The sequence below is a fragment of the Cryptotermes secundus genome, unplaced genomic scaffold (assembly GCF_002891405.2).
Source record: "Cryptotermes secundus unplaced genomic scaffold, Csec_1.0 scaffold693, whole genome shotgun sequence".
In the NCBI taxonomy this organism is placed as follows: Eukaryota; Metazoa; Arthropoda; class Insecta; order Blattodea; family Kalotermitidae; genus Cryptotermes; species Cryptotermes secundus.
Genome location: NW_019722434.1, coordinates 411,294 through 432,267, shown reverse-complemented (window position 1 = coordinate 432,267; position 20,974 = coordinate 411,294). Strand labels below are relative to the sequence as shown.

Below are 20,974 nucleotides of genomic sequence, written 5' to 3'. Positions count from 1 at the left end.
TGGAAGCTGTATGTTCCTCCGAAACGTTACTGAACTTCTACCAGACTACGCAGCGTCACGCCTGAGAGGATCTTACTCTTCACAGTGAAGGCTGTGACAACCAGAGCTCCACGAAGGGTGGTGTAAATCTAAAAGGTAAATTTGTCCCTGTGCTTCATTAATTAAGCACTACGTCATGAAGACGTGGACATATAGCTCCAGCAGTCTTCACCTCGGCATCAGATGGAGGTGAGTGATCAGATTCACACCCCAGGGGAAAAGCCCCCTGTACCCATTAGCTGCGAGGCTTGGTGACCCCACGGCTGGCCTGGATAGTGTGGAGTGGGGAAAATCTCTTGCCTCTGCTGGAAATCGAAGGCCGGCCGATTGCTGTATTGACTGCGCTGTCCCTACTCAACACGACTGGCGGTGTATGGTTCTTTTGTGGGCTGCAGGTCTGCGCTACGCCGTGCTGGCCGTGAAGACGATGGTGTCCACCATTTTACGTCACTACAAGATCACCACGCCTCTCAAGATGGCGGACATTGAGCTCAAGTTGGAAGTTCTGCTCAAGCCGGTCCAGGGATTCCCCCTTGTGTTGGAGCCAAGAACTTGCAGCTGACGCGGAGTCGCGTAGTTTAAACAAGAGAATGTATGGTATTTACTGCGACAAGAGAGACTCAATTTGTGCACTTCCATATATGAACACGTGTTTTTCTTCTCAAGCAGCGACCAGCATCCACTGAACTCCTTCATGCATCCTAGTCCCCTCCTGTTCAAGCAGTAACATTCTGCAGGTGCTCGGCTCGAATCTCGACCGTACCTGAGGGTTTTCCTCATCCCATCCAGGCAGATGACGGGATAGTACCTCTAGTAGCCCACAATCCTTCCCTTCAAAATTCTTTACTAGCGCTTGGCGCCCCACTGTCCAGACAGAGAGAGCGTCGGTACTGAGGTCCTTGCACCCTTCCCTCCGAGACTGAGGCGATGCATGTCCTCGCGCCCAGACGAGAGGGGTCACAAATGATATTGCGGGGCAAGTAACCCGCAGAAGGTCTCGAAATAACAAACTTACATCACGGAATAATTTCGAAATGGAAACGAGAACTGGCGAGTGAATGGCTCGGGGGGTGCGGAGGTAAAGGGGGTTTCCCTCCGCCTGGAGACACAGGCCGACAAGAATGTTGCAGCCAGCGCGAACCGGGCAGAGAGTCATCCATCAGGCAAGTGTTGCGGAGTACACGGTTCCCCAAAATTTCGTTATTACTTTGGGGCCTTTTCCGAGTGATTTACCCTGATGAAGAGTACTTCGTTACACTTATAAAGAATTCAAGTAACTTAAAATTAAAGTTTTAACAAACTGGGCCGAAATGAAAACTAAAATCAACTCAGGCCTCATTATACGCATGCTTCATCCAGGAAGACTTGTAAAGGCAATAGCATTCCAGTTGACAGTAAATGTACGAGCAGTCTGATGGTGTCCGCTAGACGAAATCATGTAGTGATGATAAAAAACTGTATGGAATTAGTTCATTTGCATGAAATGGCAGTGCAAACGGAACTTCTCCTACGCATCAATCAAGAAAACGTACCATAACCGCCCCCCCCCACACACACACACACACACATTTCCTATCGCGCATGTGGCCTCAGCAGTGCTCATTAGCCTGGGTGTCGTAGGAAGGAGATCACATTAGGGATTTATGGTAAACTGTGAGCTTTTTGGCTCAGTCAGTGCAGTGACTAGGCTAGACGGACTTCTGCACAGCGTCCAGTGGATACCGGTGGAACATGGCCACCTCCCGTCCAGAGATAGCGTTAAGAATGCAATCAGCTGTACTTCTGCACAGCGTCCAGTGGATACCGGTGTAACGCGGCCACCTCCCTTCCAGGAACAGTGTTAAGAATGCAATCAGCTGTACTTCTGCACAGCGTCCAGTGGATACCGGTGTAACATGGCCACCTCCCGTCCAGAGATATCGTTAAGAATGCAATCAGCTGTACTTCTGCACAGCGTCCAGTGGATACCGGTGTAACATGGCCACCTCCCGTCCAGAGACAGCGTTAAGAATTCAAGCAGCTGTACTTCTGCACAGCGTCCAGTGGATACCGGTGTAACGTGGCCACCTCCCTTCCAGGAACAGTGTTAAGAATGCAATCAGCTGTACTTAAGCAAGAAGTTCATGGCTCATAAAGGGCCGTTGTGCCAATCCTTGCTTGAAGGGCAGGTCCGCCGAGAGCTGTGGCAATTTGAAACGTTTTTAGATTGGAAAATATCAACCGCAGGCAAGGTACATCACCACATTCCTTCCATAACTGGGTCTGCAGTAAGCGAACCAGAGGGCAGGGAGTGAGATGCACACTCGAGTGCGTCTTTCCTTCCCGACGCTCTTTTGAGGCTCAGTATCCATCAGACGGGGAGCCAAGGCGACTGCTGATCGTATGGAAACCGAATTCATAGCTCATAACCGATGTGTGGGGGCTAGACTTGACGCCCTGCAGACAACGGTCCCCCCTGATGTGGTGAACCCCTGCAAGTAATATACTAAAGAAGGAAGTAGAGGAAAATGTACATATGCTTAATTAATTAGACACAAAATTAGGAATGACGTATCGGGAGGGAATTGGACGCATGTCCCCAGTCTGCTGGTTGAAATGGATATGAGCGATCAGCTTTACCTCCAGGGGAAAGATCCCGCGGTAGACATTCCGTAGCCGGTCTGGACACTGATGGAAGAAATATGTCAGTTTCTGTCAGGAATCGAGCTCGTAACCCGGTTATTATAAAGGCTGAAATGGTAAAGTGTTTAAAAGTGAAAAAGAACTGTTTAGTGGGCAGCATTCCGAATGAATGTCTCGAGCACCTTCCAACTATACCATACATATTATTATTATTATTATTATTATTAGAGGGGGTGGGTTTCCCCATGCACCGCGCCTAATAGTCTATTGTACGTCCCCCTTTGATATTCTACCAGTCGCCATACCCTACCGGTACTGGTGCTTGATATCAGCCCCGTTCAGCCAACGAGGTCGGCCCTCGGTACCCGATACTTCCCCCATAAACCGGATGCACTGGAAATTATTTGGCGGGAAACTTTGTGCCTAATTTTGCTCAGAGGTCTCCCAGAGACATGAGGATCTTTTACGTGCCGTAAATCTACGACACGGGACCCACGGCTTAAAGTCCCTCCCTGAATTTTTCCGCTGTTAAAAATTCCACGACCTCCGCCGGGGTTGAACCCGCGTACCTTGAGTCATGAGGTGGGAAAGTTACCCCTAGACTACGGAGGCCGCTTTACCATACATCTTACACTTTTATGTACAACCTCCCCTCAGAAGGAAAGCTCGACTTTAGTGAACGCTAAACGGGCCCAGGACTCTCTGATCTTTATATTCTGATGTGTACGTGGCCCTTTGTTTCCGAGAACATTTAGGCATGCAGGCGAAGTATTTGTGTCTCTTGTACCCCAAGACCGAAAGCGTAGTGTCGGTTTCGGGTGTTCGAGAGGTCGGACGCATGGAGGGTGTCTATGAATTCCAGAATGATGTCATTCTTACATCTCTATGCAAAGATTTTGTAACCGTAATCCATGATAATCTCGTTAGCATTTATGAAGCATCTGTTTTGGAAGCGTTGCAGATTTTGTATAAAGATCGGAGCTGCAGTGCTCCAGACTGTAACAGCATGGGCTAAGATGAATCTTAACAAGGTCCGTTATACTAGTAGTGTTAATGCAACCTTAAGATTAACCCAGAAAAAAAGAAGTAAAATAAAGATATCCCTGTAACAGGCCGTGGAGGCCCATAGGGTTGTGAGATGTTGAGGTTCCCACATTTTCTAGACAATCTGCTCATAGATGACGGTCAGGTTGTCAGTCCTACGCGCCGGCCGCCCTCTACCACCAAGAATATTACTGGTACTCATTTCTGTTAGAGGCTGAGTTGACCTCAGAGCCATAGTGCGGCTAGAAGGATTAGGTCAATTGGAAAAAATCCAATGACCTCATTTGGACTTGAACCCGCGACCTTCTGGGTTGTAGCATAGTGCATCAATGAACTACACTACTGCGTGCCCCCAAGATTAACACAGAACTTTTTTTGTTATGGGGTGTACACTAATTGGTCTGGTCTTCCAAGCGCTTTCTTCAGCGCAGCAACACAGACAGTGCTTGAGATTTGAAAAGTATTTTTTTCTATTTCAAGTTCAAGACAGTTGACGTTGATTTTCCACAAAATGTTATAACCGAAAATCCCCAGTTAGCCCAAGGCTCCTAATAGTGAATCCTGCTTTTGCAGTGTGATGCCCTCGAATTTTTGGCGCATTTTTTTATTTCGTCATTTACTGAACTGGAGATCGTAGTCGCCTATAATTTTCAGTAATTTGAGAAATATATTGTAGTTGTGAGTACGTGTTCAAGCGTACCAAACTGCGAGGCGCTACGTCCCAGAATACTATACTCTTCACAGGAAAATACAGTAATTGTAAAACGAAAATAGAAAAAAAACTATCGTTAGAAAGTGATTTGAATATTGTCCAGGACGTTTATGCTATTTCGTAGTTCTGACCGTTCTGACTGAAGCAGTATACTTTCAAATCGCGTTTTTGGTACGTTGGGGTTGGCTCTAGGTGGGATACGAAGTTAGAAGTATATTCATGAATGGAGGTACTCCAAACTCTGTTGAGCACGAGCCCCCAAACAAGTCATTGTACTATAGTGTATTGTAATGACAGTTCTGGAGATAAACTTTCATTCTGTTTCGCTCACCATATCCAAAGCCGAAACGGGATCAAACGCACATGCATTTATTCTCCATTCTTAGATATTGACATACGCGCTGTCTGACGGAAATAAAAGTAAACTCGCCAGATATAACGTGAGGAACGTGAGTCGTCGTTACGGTAGTTACCGTCGTTACCTTACAGCGAAGATGCCTATAATGAACAAAATTGGCACCGAGCAAGCACATGATATAACATCACATGCGTTTGTTTTTGCGTAAAAAAAAACTTGTTTTGTTCTAAGGCCGAATGGATTTTGAACGTTTGCAGGTGGATTACGGTGCAGGTAGGTCTTCTCTGTAGTCCGTCTGACTTTTTCTGTTGTTTGTATGTGGACATTGCAGGTCTCAATTAATTTCTGCATACAGCGGGAGTAAGTTTCTATACCAGGGAAGGCAGGAAATGCAAGGGGGCACTTTAAGAATGCTGTGGCAGGATTTTATACTAAAGAGGTAGGTGCTGTCACCACAGTAGCGAAACTTTTCACAATTATGTAGATCGTAGTGTACCATAATAGAACCTAACCAAGCGTACCATATGATACTCAGAACTGAACCTAACCCCGTCCAAACCAAGTGCCCTCTAAGTTTTGGACATAACTCATAATTGCACCGACGTACCATGTTTCCAGAGCAAGACCATCGTAAGCGTCACATGTTACTGTATTGCAGAAGTTAGTCATTGCAAGAACAGTAATAACCACAGCAAGAAGCAGTGTGAGGGAAACAAGCTGCATGTTGCCATCTAGGATGTGACGCCGTACAGTCTGTTATATATACACCAACATATCAGAGCATCCTGCTGCTATATTCAGTGTAAGTACCATGAAGCAGTGTCACCTTCCAGAAAACCACAGTTTCAAAATTCTTCAGTGTGTGTGACCAAGAAGACTGTAGCCAAGTCAGGGCATCTACTCATTGCCTTTCTGAGTGCAGAGTGTTTGTCAGATCTAATTTTAAGCTTTAATTAGTGACCCATCTGAGAGAGAAATGTCAGTGGCCTTCAGTGGGTGCATTATGTTTTCTGCATCATGTAACAATCGGAGTGTGCCTTTGTGATTCGTACCCATTTGTGTGCCAGACTGCCCTGTCACATCAGTTTGTTCGGATGTCCTCCTGACCATGAGAACCTCAGATCTTGTGAGTTAAGTGTATTGAAAAAATGGAACAGAGAGGGAAGCAGAAGATTGAGAAAGATGCAACAGAAAAGAAGAGGTGAAAGAGATGTTGGCAAGAAGTATGAGATTGAAGCTATTTACGGCTCTCTGCATGTGGGAAAGGTCTTTTATGTGTAAGCTGCGGTGTTTCTCTTCGCCACCATCACATCCAGGCTAGTTCTGGCCCCCCTTTGAGTGTTCTGGTCATGGATTCCTTGGCGCTTTTGCTCTAACCATGCAGTTGACAGCTTGCCTCCATCTAGTGGGAGATTAAGAGGCTAACTCAAGAAGCTGAGTCCTTCTTGAGAAGCCAGTAGTTACTCAGGCACTAAGGAAATTCCAAACATTTTGTAGAATCCAAAGGCTCATTACTGTGTGTACAAGAGCCCACTAACATTTCCTATCCTGAGCCAGATGAATCTGGTCCACATATTCCCTTCCTGTTTCTTTAAGATTCGTTTTCCATCCAGGCAAAAGGTGTAGAATTTGTGAAACTTCACCTCAACATAGTATGTATTCCTTTGTGGCATCATATCTAAGCAGAAGAGTTCCTACTTGATATGGCACTGATGAATGCTTTTGCTGATTTACGTTAGTTGCTAATCATCAGACCACCACCTTGATTGTCATGTTGATCTCTGCTTTCAGAGAGCAAATTATGGAAGACTGAGCAACAGGAAGTTCCTGAGATGGAACCCTTGTTTGTTGACTGTGGAGGCAAACCCTCTGCTGGGAATGTGGTGAGTGAAGAGTGTTGTGTGGCTCTCTCACAGCAATGCATGCAATTCCACATATAAGAGATGCTAATGTGCTGATGTGCAGTTAAGATTGCGGTGAAGTGGTCGTGTCTTTTTGACATGTTTTGAATCTCTGGGATTTGCATATGTTCCTTATTTTTAATTTTACCATGCAGGCAGACAGAAGTCAGGTCGGTCAGTTTGCCATTTGTCCTGTAGAGTTTCTATGCTGTGAAGCTGCATGTTCTGCAGTTACATATGAGCAGGAACAAAGCGTGACATGACTTCACTGCTCACTTCAGGTGTTACGAATTCCCCCTCGTAAAGCACTGAAGTTCCCTACTCAATGAGCAGCCAAGTACTGGGACAGAGTTGAAGATCCCAAGTTAAAGACTGAGGGTGTGATAAGGTGCTGCCTGGTCAGGACTGTTGCACACCTCAGGAATAAGTGAGTATGGAGCAGTGACAAAATACTGACGAGCAGGAGAACCTGCAAGTAACTGTTGATAAGCTCTGCCTCAATGGCACTTATCCACCATGAATCTCACACAAAATCACCTGAGATTGAAGCCAAGGCTCCTTGTTGAGCAGCTAGCTCTTCTGCTGCATTTTACATCATGTTACAGTGCTCAGAGAGCAAGTATCATGGGTTCAAACCGGAGCCGCTGTCAGATGATTCACGACCAGCATCTCCACCTGGTCATGAACAAGCAGTATTGGCAGCAGTGAAGGTTGAAATCCAGGTAAGTGAATGGTATTTATGGTCTAGCCCCTGATGTCAACCATGCACCATCCTATCTAGTGGATACCAGGACTAAAGTGGCTGGGGTGTAACAGTGGTCACTCACTGTACTTGTGTAGGGCCAGGGCTTCTGTGTCAAACCTTTACTTTTTGATACACGTCAGGGTTGTCGAATCACATCCCATCCCACAGACTTAGTCAGATTCTGCATTCACATACTGGAACAGTTTTTTTAAACCCTTTTGTCAGCACAGTGCAGAACCAAAACACAACATTTAAGATGTAGGCCATAATTCCTGGAGCCATTAAAAAGTTGGTGCAAGGAAGTTAGAATTTCTAAGTAAAAGTTCATGTGGGAGTGGATGTGTAGATCCACATTTTCTTGACCTTGGCACTAGGTGGAGGTGAGTGGACAGCTTCACGCCCTGGCCCCTTTACCCCCAGGGAAAGAGCCCCTGGTACCCATTGGGTAGGAGGTTGGGTGAACCCCAGAGCCAGTGTTGACGTTGTGGAGAAGAGAGAAATCTTGACCTTACTGGGACTCAAACTCCAACCCCTCAGTTGTCCAGCCCATAGCCAATAGCTCTACTGTCTATGCTATCACAGCTCCATTAGAATTCTTAGGTATTTTGGTTTAAAGTCTTGAAAAGCACACAGGATTTGATTTGTGCTGCAATCTGTACAAGGCATTTTTAACTATGTCATCAGTTTGAATTTTAAATCAGAGACAAGTCTGCCTTGATGCTGTGTACTGTGACACTTTGCTGCTACAACCTGCCCTTCTCATTAGGCTCCAAGTGGAAATAACAACTGATTCTTCTGTGCTTTCCATAAAAGAACTTGTTACCAGCACCTTTAAGTAGATTACTAAAAATGCAATGAAGAGAGAAAACATAAAGTACTATGATTTATTTTATCCATCTTCTAGTGCATACATTTATTTATCCCCTCTTCTCACTCTCACTACATGTTTCAGCACAAATGTGCCATCTTCAGGTGCTGATCCAATCCACGACAAACTAGTTCATTGCATGCCTTGTCTTTACATACTAAAATAACTAAAATATATATTTATCATATATACTGACAAATGTCAAGTGTTAAAATACTAAAACTGTACAGCATATTTCTTTCCTACGTCGTGTTTCATTACGCGAGTTATAACACACGCAGTCACAGGAGCGAGACGCAACACAGAGCACAATACACGATAGTGAAAGAGTGCTCCAACAGAGGATGATAGACGTGACTCGCGTAATGAAACACGACGTAGGAAAGAAATATGCTGTACAGTTTTAGTATTTTAACACTTGACATTTGTCAGTATATATGATAAATATATATTTTAGTTATTTTAGTATGTAAAGACAAGGCATGCAATGAACTAGTTTGTCGTGGATTGGATCAGCACCTGAAGATGGCACATTTGTGCCGAAACATGTAGTGAGAGTGAGAAGAGGGGATAAATAAATGTATGCACTAGAAGATGGATAAAATAAATCATGGGCTTAAATCAGTGCAACAGGACGCTAAAATATAACATTATAAAGTACTACATTAGTTAGCATAGCCGTAAGGTTTCTAGTACAGACATACAGTACTACCCACCATCTCCTAAACTGCTTCCAGCACATCCTTCAATCCTGCTACAATGAAGTATGTTTCAGACAAATCTTGCACCAATTCACCCTTCAAACCGTTCATTTTTTTCTGTATAACAGGCAGAAGTGCCTATTCTTTACTTAGGATATGACTGCTCCCTCTGTCAGTGTGATAGTTTATACTAACCCAAAATTTAAAGAAGTAAACAGTTAAATTAAGAACACAAAGTTTACTGTCATTACTTAAAAGAGAAGAATTGGGAATACAGTTCCAATCCCTTCCAAAAACTCTACCACAGGACTTGCACGTTGCTTTGGGTGCTGTGTATGAGGCCCACGATTGGACTCCAGGTGTGGAAGTCAGATGTTGCAAGGCCTCTGGCTTTTCAAGCTCACGCAGCTGTATTCCAGATGGTGTTCCATTGTTCAAGATTGTTTTTATTGTAGGAGGAGCCATGGAACATCAAGGAAGAGGTTATGACCCAAGTCACTGAGGAGAAAGATGGGTAAGAGTTCAGATTTGACTGTTTTGTATAACAGACTTCAGCTTGCAGAAATATTATGTGGCACTTAATAAATTGCAGTTGCACACACACAAGCTGAGAAACTATATTGGGCATCTTGATACTTTTAATGTAGAAAGAGATTTGTGTCCCAGATTTGCTTTTTCTCTAACCAAAGCCCTCTCTCATATTGAGAAGTTTGATTTGTGAGTGAGTGAAATAATTCTTTAAAGCAGAGTAATCACTGTATGTATCCCTGTTGTGTGGGCTTGTAAGTGGCCTGATCCCGCATCCGCAACAGCCTTATATCTGCACTACATCTCTTTCAATCCACCAAATGCTAGGAAACTATATGTTGATAGTAAACAGGTGTCACAGCAAGGGACTCTATGAATGACTAGTGAAAAACACCAGATAGACTGAAGTCTGTTATGGCTAGGACTTGTTATTGCTCAGTGTGGACTGACTGCATTACTTGTCAGTTTTCACCCAATGGGTTAACTTTAAAAAACAGTGCATCTTCTCCCACACAGTATTTATTGCTTTTATGTACTCAGAATATCAATGATTGTTTTATTAAACAGCGATGACTGATTGGTTTCTGTGTAGTATAGTTATATATGACATATCTCAAGATTTTGACAGATTTACATTTTTTAGCCCCCTTGATATGAAAAGGTCTTTTTCAGAATCCTGTCTGTATATGGATGTATGACTGGCTGGATAGATGTTTGCCTAGCTAGCATCTGAACAGTTGGATGAATTTTGAAGAGATGCAACTTCTGGGATATACTTTATAGTCCAGTGAAAGTCAGCCACCAAGCAAGAAACCACATGAAGCAGGCAACAAGTTGCTGGGTTCTTGCTTGGAGTACTCTTTGATCCTGAAGGTGAAGGTGACATGATCCTCTGAAACATCAGTGGACTTTCACAAGACTACACAGCGTTTTATCTCAGAAGTTTGAACTCTTCATAACCACTACTGTGAGGATTCCAAATCCTGCATGATTAGGTGCATATTATTCATGTTTGTTGTTCAAGAATTTATTAATCCTGGACCAGTGAATGGCAAATCTGAACGTTCCCACTCCAGAAATAGGTACCTATCAGATGGGCATCAAAACACAAAATGCCCATTTTCTTGAAAATGGCTCCGATTATTTTGATTAAATGCCAGTAATTTATGGAGACTATACCTAAATAAAACTGCATAGGTGGTATCTTAAAAAATTAACTATGTACACTAGGAGCCCCAAAGCGAGATGTGAGTTTATTGTAAACTGTTTGCCAGATGGGTTTCATTGTCCTGTATTCAGCAAACAACACTGGTCTACCGAGCAATGACCATTTTTATTTCCAAGGTAACATAGTTCGGGTCAGTTGTGTATGAGAAAATGTGTAGAATGTCTGGTGATGCAGTGTTTTTTGTGTGATACAGAAACTAAATTTTAAAATATTATTTAGATGAACTTTAGGCTTGAATGGGATAATACCTTAATGTGAATGAATGAATGACGAACGAATGTGGGCATATGGGGCATCACAGCTGGTGTAGTTTCTGTTACAGAGATGATGGGATGGTGAATCTACAACATATTCTTGATGGGAGAGAGTGTGATGTGGAATGTAGTACGCCTAGTGAAATTGACTGCTCAGAGAAAACTTCAGTGGCAATGACAAGTGACAGAAAACTAGAAAATAATTGTCAGAAATCAAAGGGTTATAAATGTGAAGTGTGCAGCAAAGTGTTTACAAGAAGCAATGACCTGAAAAGACACACAAGTACACATACTGGAGAGAAAATGTATACGTGTAACATATGCAGTAAAGCATTGTCACAGTATCGATCTCTAGTTCGACACCAGCGCTGTCACACTGGGGAGAAACCGTATAGATGTGATGTATGCAATACAGGTTTTGCCCGAAATGAGGGTTTAGCTGGACATCGTCGTATCCACACTGGAGAGAGGCCGTATACGTGTGACTTGTGCAGTAAACGTTTCTGTCAAGTCGGCCATCTTTCCAAACACAGACGTAGTCACACGGGAGAGAAGCCATACGTATGCGAAATATGCAATAAGCGATTCTGCCAAAGTGGTCATCTTGCCAAACATAGACGAAGTCACACTGGAGATAAACCGTATGTTTGTGATATATGCAATAAGTCTTATAGGAGTAGAGATACTATTGTGAAACATGGACGCACTCACATCTGCACCCAGCTGGAAAAACATGGTGTGTAGAAACACCTTTTGTCTAACTGGGTGCCTTACTCAACACACAGAAATGTGTGAGAGTATACAGTTATTACAGTTGTGTGGGTTGTGATGTCATGTAGTCTGATAGATTTTAGGACTGTCTTGAAGAAATGTGCTCCATCTTCGCAATAGAACAGTTTGCTCTGAACATGGTGGCAGCAGTTTCCTTTGAAGCAATGGTTTTTCTGTACTATAGTGCAAGGTGTCATCCCAAGGGGCAGAACCCTTCATAATTAATGTTGTGGGATGTGGTTGCCTTAGTCCATGTATCAAATTACAATTATTTATTATTTAAACATCTATAACTATGTCTGTACCACAGTAGATCTAAACTTTGATTCCTTAAGGCATTTTATGCCTCAACCATTTATGTCTTACTGATAAGACACTCTCTAAAATGAAATGTTCAAGAATCTCTTACTTACAACCTCTTTATTACAGCCATCACAACACAACAAATATCAAGATCAGTGCCTAGTTTCGGCTTTTCTACATGTTTCAGCTTACAGTTAACATACATACACCACTGAACTGCCGTACTAGTAAAATTGGATACAATACTATTAATTATATAAAACACTTGACAAACAGAAGTTATAATATAAAACAAGAATAAAATTCTTAGAGTGATGTTTTATATCATCGAATCAATCGTTGGTTTTGTAATTTTGTTGCGTTTCCATGGACAAATTGGAATATTGTATATTTTGTGTATATAAAATTGTACAGGAGGCACGTGATGTAGATGTAGTAAATTAATGCTAATTGTTTAGTTGGTGCCTCATCTTACAAAGTATTGTCTATTCTATAGGGAATGTAAACAACTACTCTTCCTTATTTATATTTATGGGTAATGTTATCCTATCAAGACCAGGTAGTCTGTTTTTTAGGGTTGGCTGACTGTGTAATGCTGTCAGTATTGAAATCATGCAGCATTGATGATAGGATGATTAATGAATGTGGAACAGTTAGTGTAATGAAAATTGGCAAGGGAAACTGAAGGACTTAAGAGACAACCTGCCCCAGTGACAAGCCAGCAAGTAACCACCTGAGTTATGGCATGGCCACTTTAACTTTTAAATGGTGGTTCAAAAGGTACAGCTTTCTCAAAATTCTTAATGATTCAAACTGGAAGACTCCTTAAGTACCAGGAAAGGTGTAGAGATAACTTTGGTCTGGTTGTTACTCAAAATTTTTCAAATGATTATTTTCTTACCTGAATATATACTTCAACAGTTTCGTACCATTTCCACATATACACTTGGGCTACTTATGGCAAGGATTTATATATTTTATACAGAAAGCCATATGCCACTTCTATTTTGTAGACTTATGTAATTTATTTTGAAAATGCTAATAATTAAAACAATGTTTATATATCTGTACAGTTTCAGCCATTGTTTTTGTTTTTACATGTCAGGATGATTTTCATTATCATTGTTACTGTAGGGTTATTTTACACCTTTGTTGATGAAATATGGAATCATCAGATGCACTTGCACAAAGAGTGTTCCACATAGGCTGTCAACTCAGATGAATTCATGACAGTAGTTATTTGCTGCCTTAGTTTAATGTGATGGCAACTTCAGTTATTGACATCTATGTGCTGTCATAATAAGGTCTACTTTTGCAGGTAGTGCTGTGTCCATATTAACAGCTACATTGAAATTTGTATTTCACAATCATATGCAAAATAGGTATTGAAACCTACATATGTTGTTTTTTGAGTATTTGGACCTTCAGCAAAGTTTATTGATAAGTGGTGTAAATGTGTTGGAAGCTTAACCATTTATCTGTGAATTTTGTTTTATTGTTTGAGGGGGTGCAACAAGATACATTCAGTTCTTGAGTCCCCTTGTCAACAGACTTTTTTTTTGGGGGGGGAGGTTACAATTTATGTATTGTTTTTATAAACGTGATTATTTCCTGTATTCCTTTTCAAATTTTCCATACAGAAGAAAGTACTGTGTGAAGATTATAGCTTAAGTCTGCAATCATATTTCAATTCATACTAGAAAGACCACAGATAATTCTGTAATGTCATATGTCTTTGCTCTACTATGGGTTATGTTGAGGAAACTGTTAACAAATGGAAGATCTGCAGGATAATAAGTGCACTTACCTTTAGTTACTGTTAGAGGCCAAATCTACCCAAGGGCCATAGTGCGGCTGGAAGTATTAGGTAAATTGAAAGAAAAAAACAATGACCTCAACAGTTACAAAACATAACTTGGAATAAATCTAGTCCTTCATATTTGAACTTAATTTCCAATTGTGTGGCAGTATACTTTCAATTGTATGAGTCATCCAAGCTTTCTGATTTGTTCAGTGAATCAGCTGAAAATTGAAGTTGATAAGCCTAATGCATCTACAGTCACTCTTTCATTAACTATAGCATCAGTAAAAACATATTTTACTGTTCAGTCATTTCAGTGCCTCAGTGGTAAGGAAGTTGTTTGTTTTACCGGACAAACAGTACATTTTCAATTAGCACTCACAGTTCTCACCGTTCCAGTGCAACTTCATCGATGTATTAAAATTCACACTTCAGAAGCATTTGTCTCTTCCTGTTATTTGAACACTACATGTTTCAGCCCATCTGGCCATCATCAGGTGTACAGGTTGTAGAGGAAACTGCTGACCCCCTTGTCACACTTTGCATTTTAAGGGCGTAAAATACTTATAAAACATATCATGACCTATGCACATGTTGTGGGTCTGGTGTATGTGATATAATAATAGGTTATAAAAAAGGGTAAAGTTGTCCCTGTGCTTAACTACTTAAGCATGATGCCAAGAAGACGTATGGAGGAACGGATGTGTACGTCATATTAGTGTTTTGTTTATGAAATTAATATTATGTTCTATCAGTGTAGTTGTTATACTTTCTATTGGTGTCTTGGTTTTTATTTTGTAATTTGCAGAGCTGTTTTGAATGTTTTGTGAAGTTGGTCCTGTTTTTATATATGAGGTAGGGTGTGTGCTGCTAAGTAGCCTTCATATCCTGCAATGTTCAGAACGTTTGGTTATGTGTGTCAATGTTTGTGTCCTTCATGTGTAAGTTGTTTTTACTGATTTTATACATATGGTATTTTTCTAAAGTGTTAGACTGTTTTCCTTTCTTTTGTGTTCTTATGATGTCCACTGTATGTGTTAAGGTTCCATAAATACCATGTTTAATATGTGGCTTAAGTATCCCATATTACTATTATTATTTCTAATTGCTTGTATATGCTTATGTGTGCTTTGTATCTAACATGGAATATTCTGCCTGTTTGTCCTGTTAATTTCAGTGGTCAATCTAGGCATTTCATTTGGTAGATGCCACTTTTGTTGTATTTTTCTGTTTGTGGGTGATGTTTTACTATCTTTATTTGCATATCCTTGGATAGTTTTGTAATTTTTCTTGTTTCTTTTCAACTGCATGTAAAAGTGGCCCATTTTTTTTTTTTGGTGCTGTGAATCAATGTCCATATTTTGTTTTTGTGGGGTGGGGTGTTTTATGACTTCGTTTTATTGTCATGTAGTCTGTTATTTATAATGTTTAGTGCAACAATATGCTGCAGTAATTCTCTATTCTGCCATTCAAGAATAGTCCATGTGTAGACAGAAGATAGGAAATATAACACATTTGGATTAAGTCATCTTTAAACCAAAACCCACAATAGATTTCAGGTGGTTGAAGCTTACTGAGCAAATGCTCTAATTACAGTCATAAATAAATGTATGTCTTGCAAAGTCAGTACATATGCAACCAGAAGTAGACATTTCAAATTCCTTCCTCTAGCTTTCCAAACTTCTTTCTGTGCACTTCTACATGCATCTTGAGGCTGCACTTGTAAGAGAAGCCCTTACCACACTCACTGCACTTAAATGGCTTGTCTTCTCTGTGCACAGCAAGGTGCTGCACATAATTGCTCTTCTGTATGAAGGCTTTACCGCATACGCTGCACGAGTATGACTTCTCTCCAGAGTGTAACTTGAAGTGTCGCTTCAAGTGATTGTTAGATCGAAACTCCATGCCACAAACTGAGCACTTGAATGGCTTTTCTCCAGTATGGACCATAAGATGGGTGTTAAGGTGGGATCTATTCGTGAAACGTTTTTCACAGACCGTGCACTGCAAGGGGCGCTGCTTAAGGTAGCGTCTCTGATGGGACCGCAACAGTGACTTCTCATGAAAGCGTTTGTTACACACATTACAAGCAAAGGGCTTCTCTCCCGTATGGACCCTAATGTGCTGTGTCAGGCGAAACTTGGTGAGGTACTTCTTCCCACAGTAAGTGCACAAGTGCTGGAAATTCTGCTCATGACTACGAATGTGCTGCTTGAACTGGACACTGTTCACCTGCTTGCCACAAACATTGCACAGACACGTTTTCTTGTTTGCTGGCTTATTGACAATACTGCCTCCATTGTTCTTCACTATAAGTTCCTCTATATGCTTGTCATTCATTTCATGTTTCATGCTTAAATGCTTTTTGAAGGCACCTGACAGCAAATATTGTTTGCCACATGGAGGACAAATGTATTGTTTGTCCTCAGTTGGTGCACAATTTATGTCAACATCCAAGCCATTCTTTACAACACTGGATGAAATGTCTGATATGCCACTTTTCATGGAAGAGCTATTCTTTTCTGCTGTTTCTGAACACACATTACTGCTCCAGATCCCTTGAGCACCATCCTGACTTGCATCCCTGGAACCAACAGAAGCACTCTTGTTTGTTCTTAATTTAACAGGAATAGGTGGCCACCCTATGAAGGGAGTGTGGAGGAAGTGGAGTTACAAAGATATGTGTATACTGCTTACCGATCATTACAGAGTAGTGGACTTAATTCTGGTGCCACTGCTTTCTCATCTTTTTGTTCCTTACTGCTTTGTGCCTCCTGCTGGAATATACAATTGCATAATCAATAACAAAACTACCAGGGCAATACTAATAAATGACGAGGAATATCACTCACCGCTATGTTTAGTAAATGTCGCAGTATTGAGTCTGCTGTGAGACACTTTTCCTTGAAAGTGAGGGCTGCATTCAAGTGGGTAACACATTCGTTACACACCTGAGTAGGAAGACCATCCCCCAGCTCCACCTGTAGCAAAACTCTTGTGTACAGACTGCTGCCCATGCATAACATATTGTATGTTGCCCCTAACAGTATGGCATCCAGAATGTAAACTACAAAACATTTCCTTATGAAATTCTCTCCAACCTGTCCGTTTCTCTTTCTTAAGCAGAAACATTCCCCACAGCACTCTGCTCTCAAGAACCCTCAGTGGCAGATTTAAATATCACAGGCATTTAAAATAAGTAACAGTTTTGTAAGTTTTGTTATACATGTTCTCAGCAGCACAGGAGATGATAAAATATTTTCTGATTAAGGCTAATAGCAGTCCTCAAATTTAATATGCTATTAATTTCCCTATAAGTTAAGTACCAGTTTGATCATTCACACACATATTTCAACTCTGTCAGACATTAAAATATTGAGTAACCTACCACATGCTTTTCTTTTACTCTACTATGATCATAGACAAGACTTGCATGCTTTCCTGGGGTTCAACTTCATTTAATGATTTATCTGTTTCAAATATGCCACCTTCACTTTTAGTATACATCACGGACAACTTAAACAAATACAGAGGGACACAAAAAATATATTCACAGTTTAATAGAAGTTATCTACGGACATTATCGAAGTTGAACCGAAACCATATATTTTGTACGTTGAAGTGTGTACACATGTTTCGGGAGAGGAGCTTCTGTATAATCATCCAATCTACAAGATTTAAAGTAAGTCTGTCAGCATCTGTGGTTCTTGTACTCTAAGGTAAAGCCATGCTCATGAGGTTTGTAACATCTTTTTTACAGCCTTAACCTACTCTATACCTTGATAGAAGTTGCACTGGCTATCTTAAGTGGCAACATTCCTGACATATCCTTAGTGATGTCCACATAACTTTCGGATTCAGCAGAAATATCCTGGAAAATATTTTGCATATCCTCACGTTTTCTGGCGCACAAACGACACACATCGTTAAAGTTCAAATCCATAGCCTTGAACACACATTAATTTCTAAGCAAAATATGCCCGAAACATGGATTGTCATGAAACCGGTTTTTTCATTGTCACGCGAGAAACACTTCCGCGCAACCAAACTATCAACTAACATTGACGTAACGAGCTCAACTTCGAATTTTCGCTACAGACCAGGCCTCGCGAATCAAGTATTCGGTGGTCGTCTTTTGCAGGAATTTTTCAAATATGTCTGAAAGAAAATGAATGTTATAACGAACACCAGCAATTGAGTCAGCCTTAAAAATAGTGCGTTGTAAACCATGGTTTAGAGCGTTTAGAGCAAAGAAGTTCATCGAAATCAGTCTAGCAGTTTAGCTTGAAGCACACTGTCACGTTCGGTCACGTTGCGTAGAAGGAAAATTCGGTGTCACCAACCGCATGGACTTAATTTTGTGGCTGGTTTCACGCACCTCGAATGTCGGCCCGTTTGTGTGTTATCTGTGGTCATTCTGGTCACGTTCTACGCTAATTTTCAGTTATAGTTGTTTTCCTCTGCCTTTCCAGGGATTGTATCTCTCATTTTCATTCATAGGTATTGTTAATGTAATTCGACCGGTTGCTGAATAATCCAAGAAACAATTACACAATCGGTCTGGACTTATGCTGTTACGTGTAAGACTCCGAACACAACACAAAGATTATTGCCATCGCCACATTTATAATTCCACCATAATGTCGAGGGACTAATGTTATGTGATAACTATTATTATTATAATTTTACCTCTCAACCGTGATCCCCACATCACGAAATTGTTCACTAAATTGGACTTCGTAGGAAATGACGAAGATTAATTATTTCCACACAACAATGACCTCCTCCAGAAGCTAATAGTCTCTCGCCTAGACAAGGGATTTCCGTCTTCAATGGAATCCGAAGGTTCCTATCACTAGTACCGATCTTCAGCCAAACAAATGAAGTCCAAATTCTGACACTCTGTTTGTCTTGCGATCCACTTTAATAACATTCTCTCATCTAGGCCTAGGTCTACCAGTTGGTTTTTCCCATGCTGGTTTGTTTGGTATGTGGGAACTGCCCACATTCAAGCAAATGTTACAGTGACAGCTCAGGTACCATTGCTTAGCAACGGCGAGTAAACAGTCGTTGCTATGTAAAGTCTACAACAATATGCGACTATGGGGAGCATCCACAGTGGATTGTGTACTAGCCAATCACAAGCTAGAAACCATTTGCTGCCTAGTTTACATTTACATATACATTTATTTTCATTTCATGGATCCAATCATCTCCCCATAGGGCTGGATATAAAACATGTCACATATTACAAATTAATGATTACTACACATCATTCGTCCTTTGTCCAATAAAATATATAATCAGGCCTCTCACAGATAGCTCAGTTGTCAGGACAACACTCATGGGTCATGGAAAAACCACTGTCAAATTCATGCCTTGCCATTCCACACACACTGGCAAGCCGTATCATCCAAACAGTTACATTATAAAATATTAAAATTCATAACAAAAACAGACATCATACTGTACTACTACACTTACAACAAGCAGGTCTCAACAGTATGTAATTCACGCACACAGACCATTTATTAACTCTTAACTTTTGAGCCCCTTGCATGCTCGACAAATTCATCAATAGCGTACAATACGTTACTTTGCAAATAATTTTGTAAAACAAATCTAAATTGCTTTTTATAGTTTTTTAAAACGGATATTTGACCGCAGAGTGTTAAATAGCTTGACGCCTGAATAATGCACCCCTCTCTGATAGGATGATAAATGTGTTGAATGTATATGAAGGTGGTCGTTCCTTCTGGTACCAATCACATATAGAGAGTTATTGGTCTGAAACTTACCCAGTTTATTAACAACAAATATCATCAATGAGAGCAGATATACACATGGCAATGCCAGTATGTCAAGCTTTTTAAATAGATCTCTACGCGTATGAGTTGGGCCCACTCCCATCATTATTCTTATTGTTATTTTCTTTTGTATAACCTTATGACTGTGTGATGTATTTCACCAGTGAATGATAATATGCATAATATACAGCTTTAAGACTGTTTATATTTAATATATAGGATAATTTTCGCATTATAAAACCAACTGTGCTCAACCTGTGAAGCAAAAAAGTCGATATGTCCCTTACAAGTCAGATGATGGTCCAGCTGCAAACCAAGAAATTTTATCTCTCAGCTTTTTGTCAAAAAACAATGTATATAGAGGCTAGCTCGTAGCTGCTGTTAGGGTGAATTTTATCATTTTTGTTTTATCCAGATTTAACACTAATTGATTATTTTGAAACCACGTAAACATGTCCATGGTTTATGCTGACCACCTTACAGTGTATACACTTTTTCACCTTATTCTTCACTTCCACACTACATGTTTCAGCACTAATGTGCCATCTTCAGGTGTCTTTATGCACGTTAAACTATTGTACTGCATGCCATAATGTCTTCATTCTAAAATGACTAAAATCTGTATTCATCATATAGGACGAATTCTAAATAATTCATCATAATAATAATAATTAGAATTCATCATCCTATATGACGAATACAGATTTTAGTCATTTTAGAATGAAGACATTATGGCATGCAGTACAATAGTTTAACGTGCATAAAGACACCTGAAGATGGCACATTAGTGCTGAAACATGTAGTGTGGAAGTGAAGAATAAGGTGAAAAAGTGTATACACTGTAAGACGGTCAGCATAAACTATGGATATGAATCAGTGTAACAGGACGCTAAAATATAACACGTAAACATGTGATTAAAAACAACATCCAATTTTATTTTTAGATTATAGTATTCTTTAGCTGTGCAAAGAATACTTGTGTCATCTGCAAACATAATAACTTCCGAAATTTTACTTATTTCAAGGGGGAAATCGTTTATGTATATATCAGAGAGTAAGGGTCCCAACACCGATCCCTGAGGCACACCACATCCAACAATTTCCCAGTTAGAATAATATTTGTCATTTATATAATTTAATTCCACTCTTTGCCTCCTATATTGGAGGTAAGATTGCAATAATACATGTACACCCTGCACTCCATAGTACTGCAGTTTCATTAATAGAAGACCATGATTAACGCAGTCAAAGGCCTTGGCTATGTCACAGAATATACCAGTTACATACTCGTT

General features: G+C 40.6%; 2 protein-coding genes and 1 long non-coding RNA gene across 16 annotated transcripts in view; 2 read left to right on the top strand and 1 right to left on the bottom strand.

Annotated features, from left to right (window-relative positions):
• LOC111861425 (cytochrome P450 4C1) overlaps positions 1-12,257 on the top strand; it is a 90,696-nt gene extending 78,439 nt beyond the window's left edge. For 10 of the 13 annotated variants that reach the window (XM_033750320.1, XM_023845971.2, XM_023845973.2 and 7 more), the window contains 4 exons: positions 6,567-6,658; positions 7,282-7,398; positions 9,446-9,504; positions 11,057-12,257. In XM_033750320.1, coding sequence (XP_033606211.1) covers positions 6,567-6,658; positions 7,282-7,398; positions 9,446-9,504; positions 11,057-11,744 — 956 coding nt within the window. In that variant the 3' untranslated portion in view covers positions 11,745-12,257. Of the gene's footprint in view, positions 1-6,566; positions 6,659-6,957; positions 7,399-9,445; positions 9,505-11,056 lie in introns of those variants that run through there. The other 3 variants (XM_023845969.2, XM_023845976.2, XM_033750322.1) reach the window with 3 other exon arrangements.
• On the top strand, positions 4,513-6,541 carry LOC117282076. The gene is made up of 3 exons (XR_004512680.1): positions 4,513-5,048; positions 5,394-5,577; positions 5,843-6,541. It is a non-coding gene; the product is annotated as an uncharacterized LOC117282076 (long non-coding RNA).
• Positions 12,258-14,930: 2,673 nt separating the features above from the next.
• On the bottom strand, positions 14,931-19,089 carry LOC111861469 (zinc finger protein OZF). Of its 2 annotated transcripts, none has more exons than XM_023846081.2 (4): positions 17,654-19,089; positions 16,728-16,856; positions 16,573-16,652; positions 14,931-16,459 (listed from the first exon to the last, which is right to left on the bottom strand). In XM_023846081.2, the coding sequence occupies exons 1-4, from the start codon at positions 17,816-17,818 to the stop codon at positions 15,529-15,531; spliced, it is 1,305 nt and encodes a 434-aa protein (XP_023701849.1). In that variant the 5' UTR covers positions 17,819-19,089; the 3' UTR covers positions 14,931-15,528. The 2 variants fall into 2 exon arrangements, with proteins under 2 accessions (XP_023701849.1, XP_023701850.1); XM_023846082.2 differs by having other exon boundaries at positions 16,573-16,649.
• Between the last annotated feature and the right edge of the window lie 1,885 nt (positions 19,090-20,974).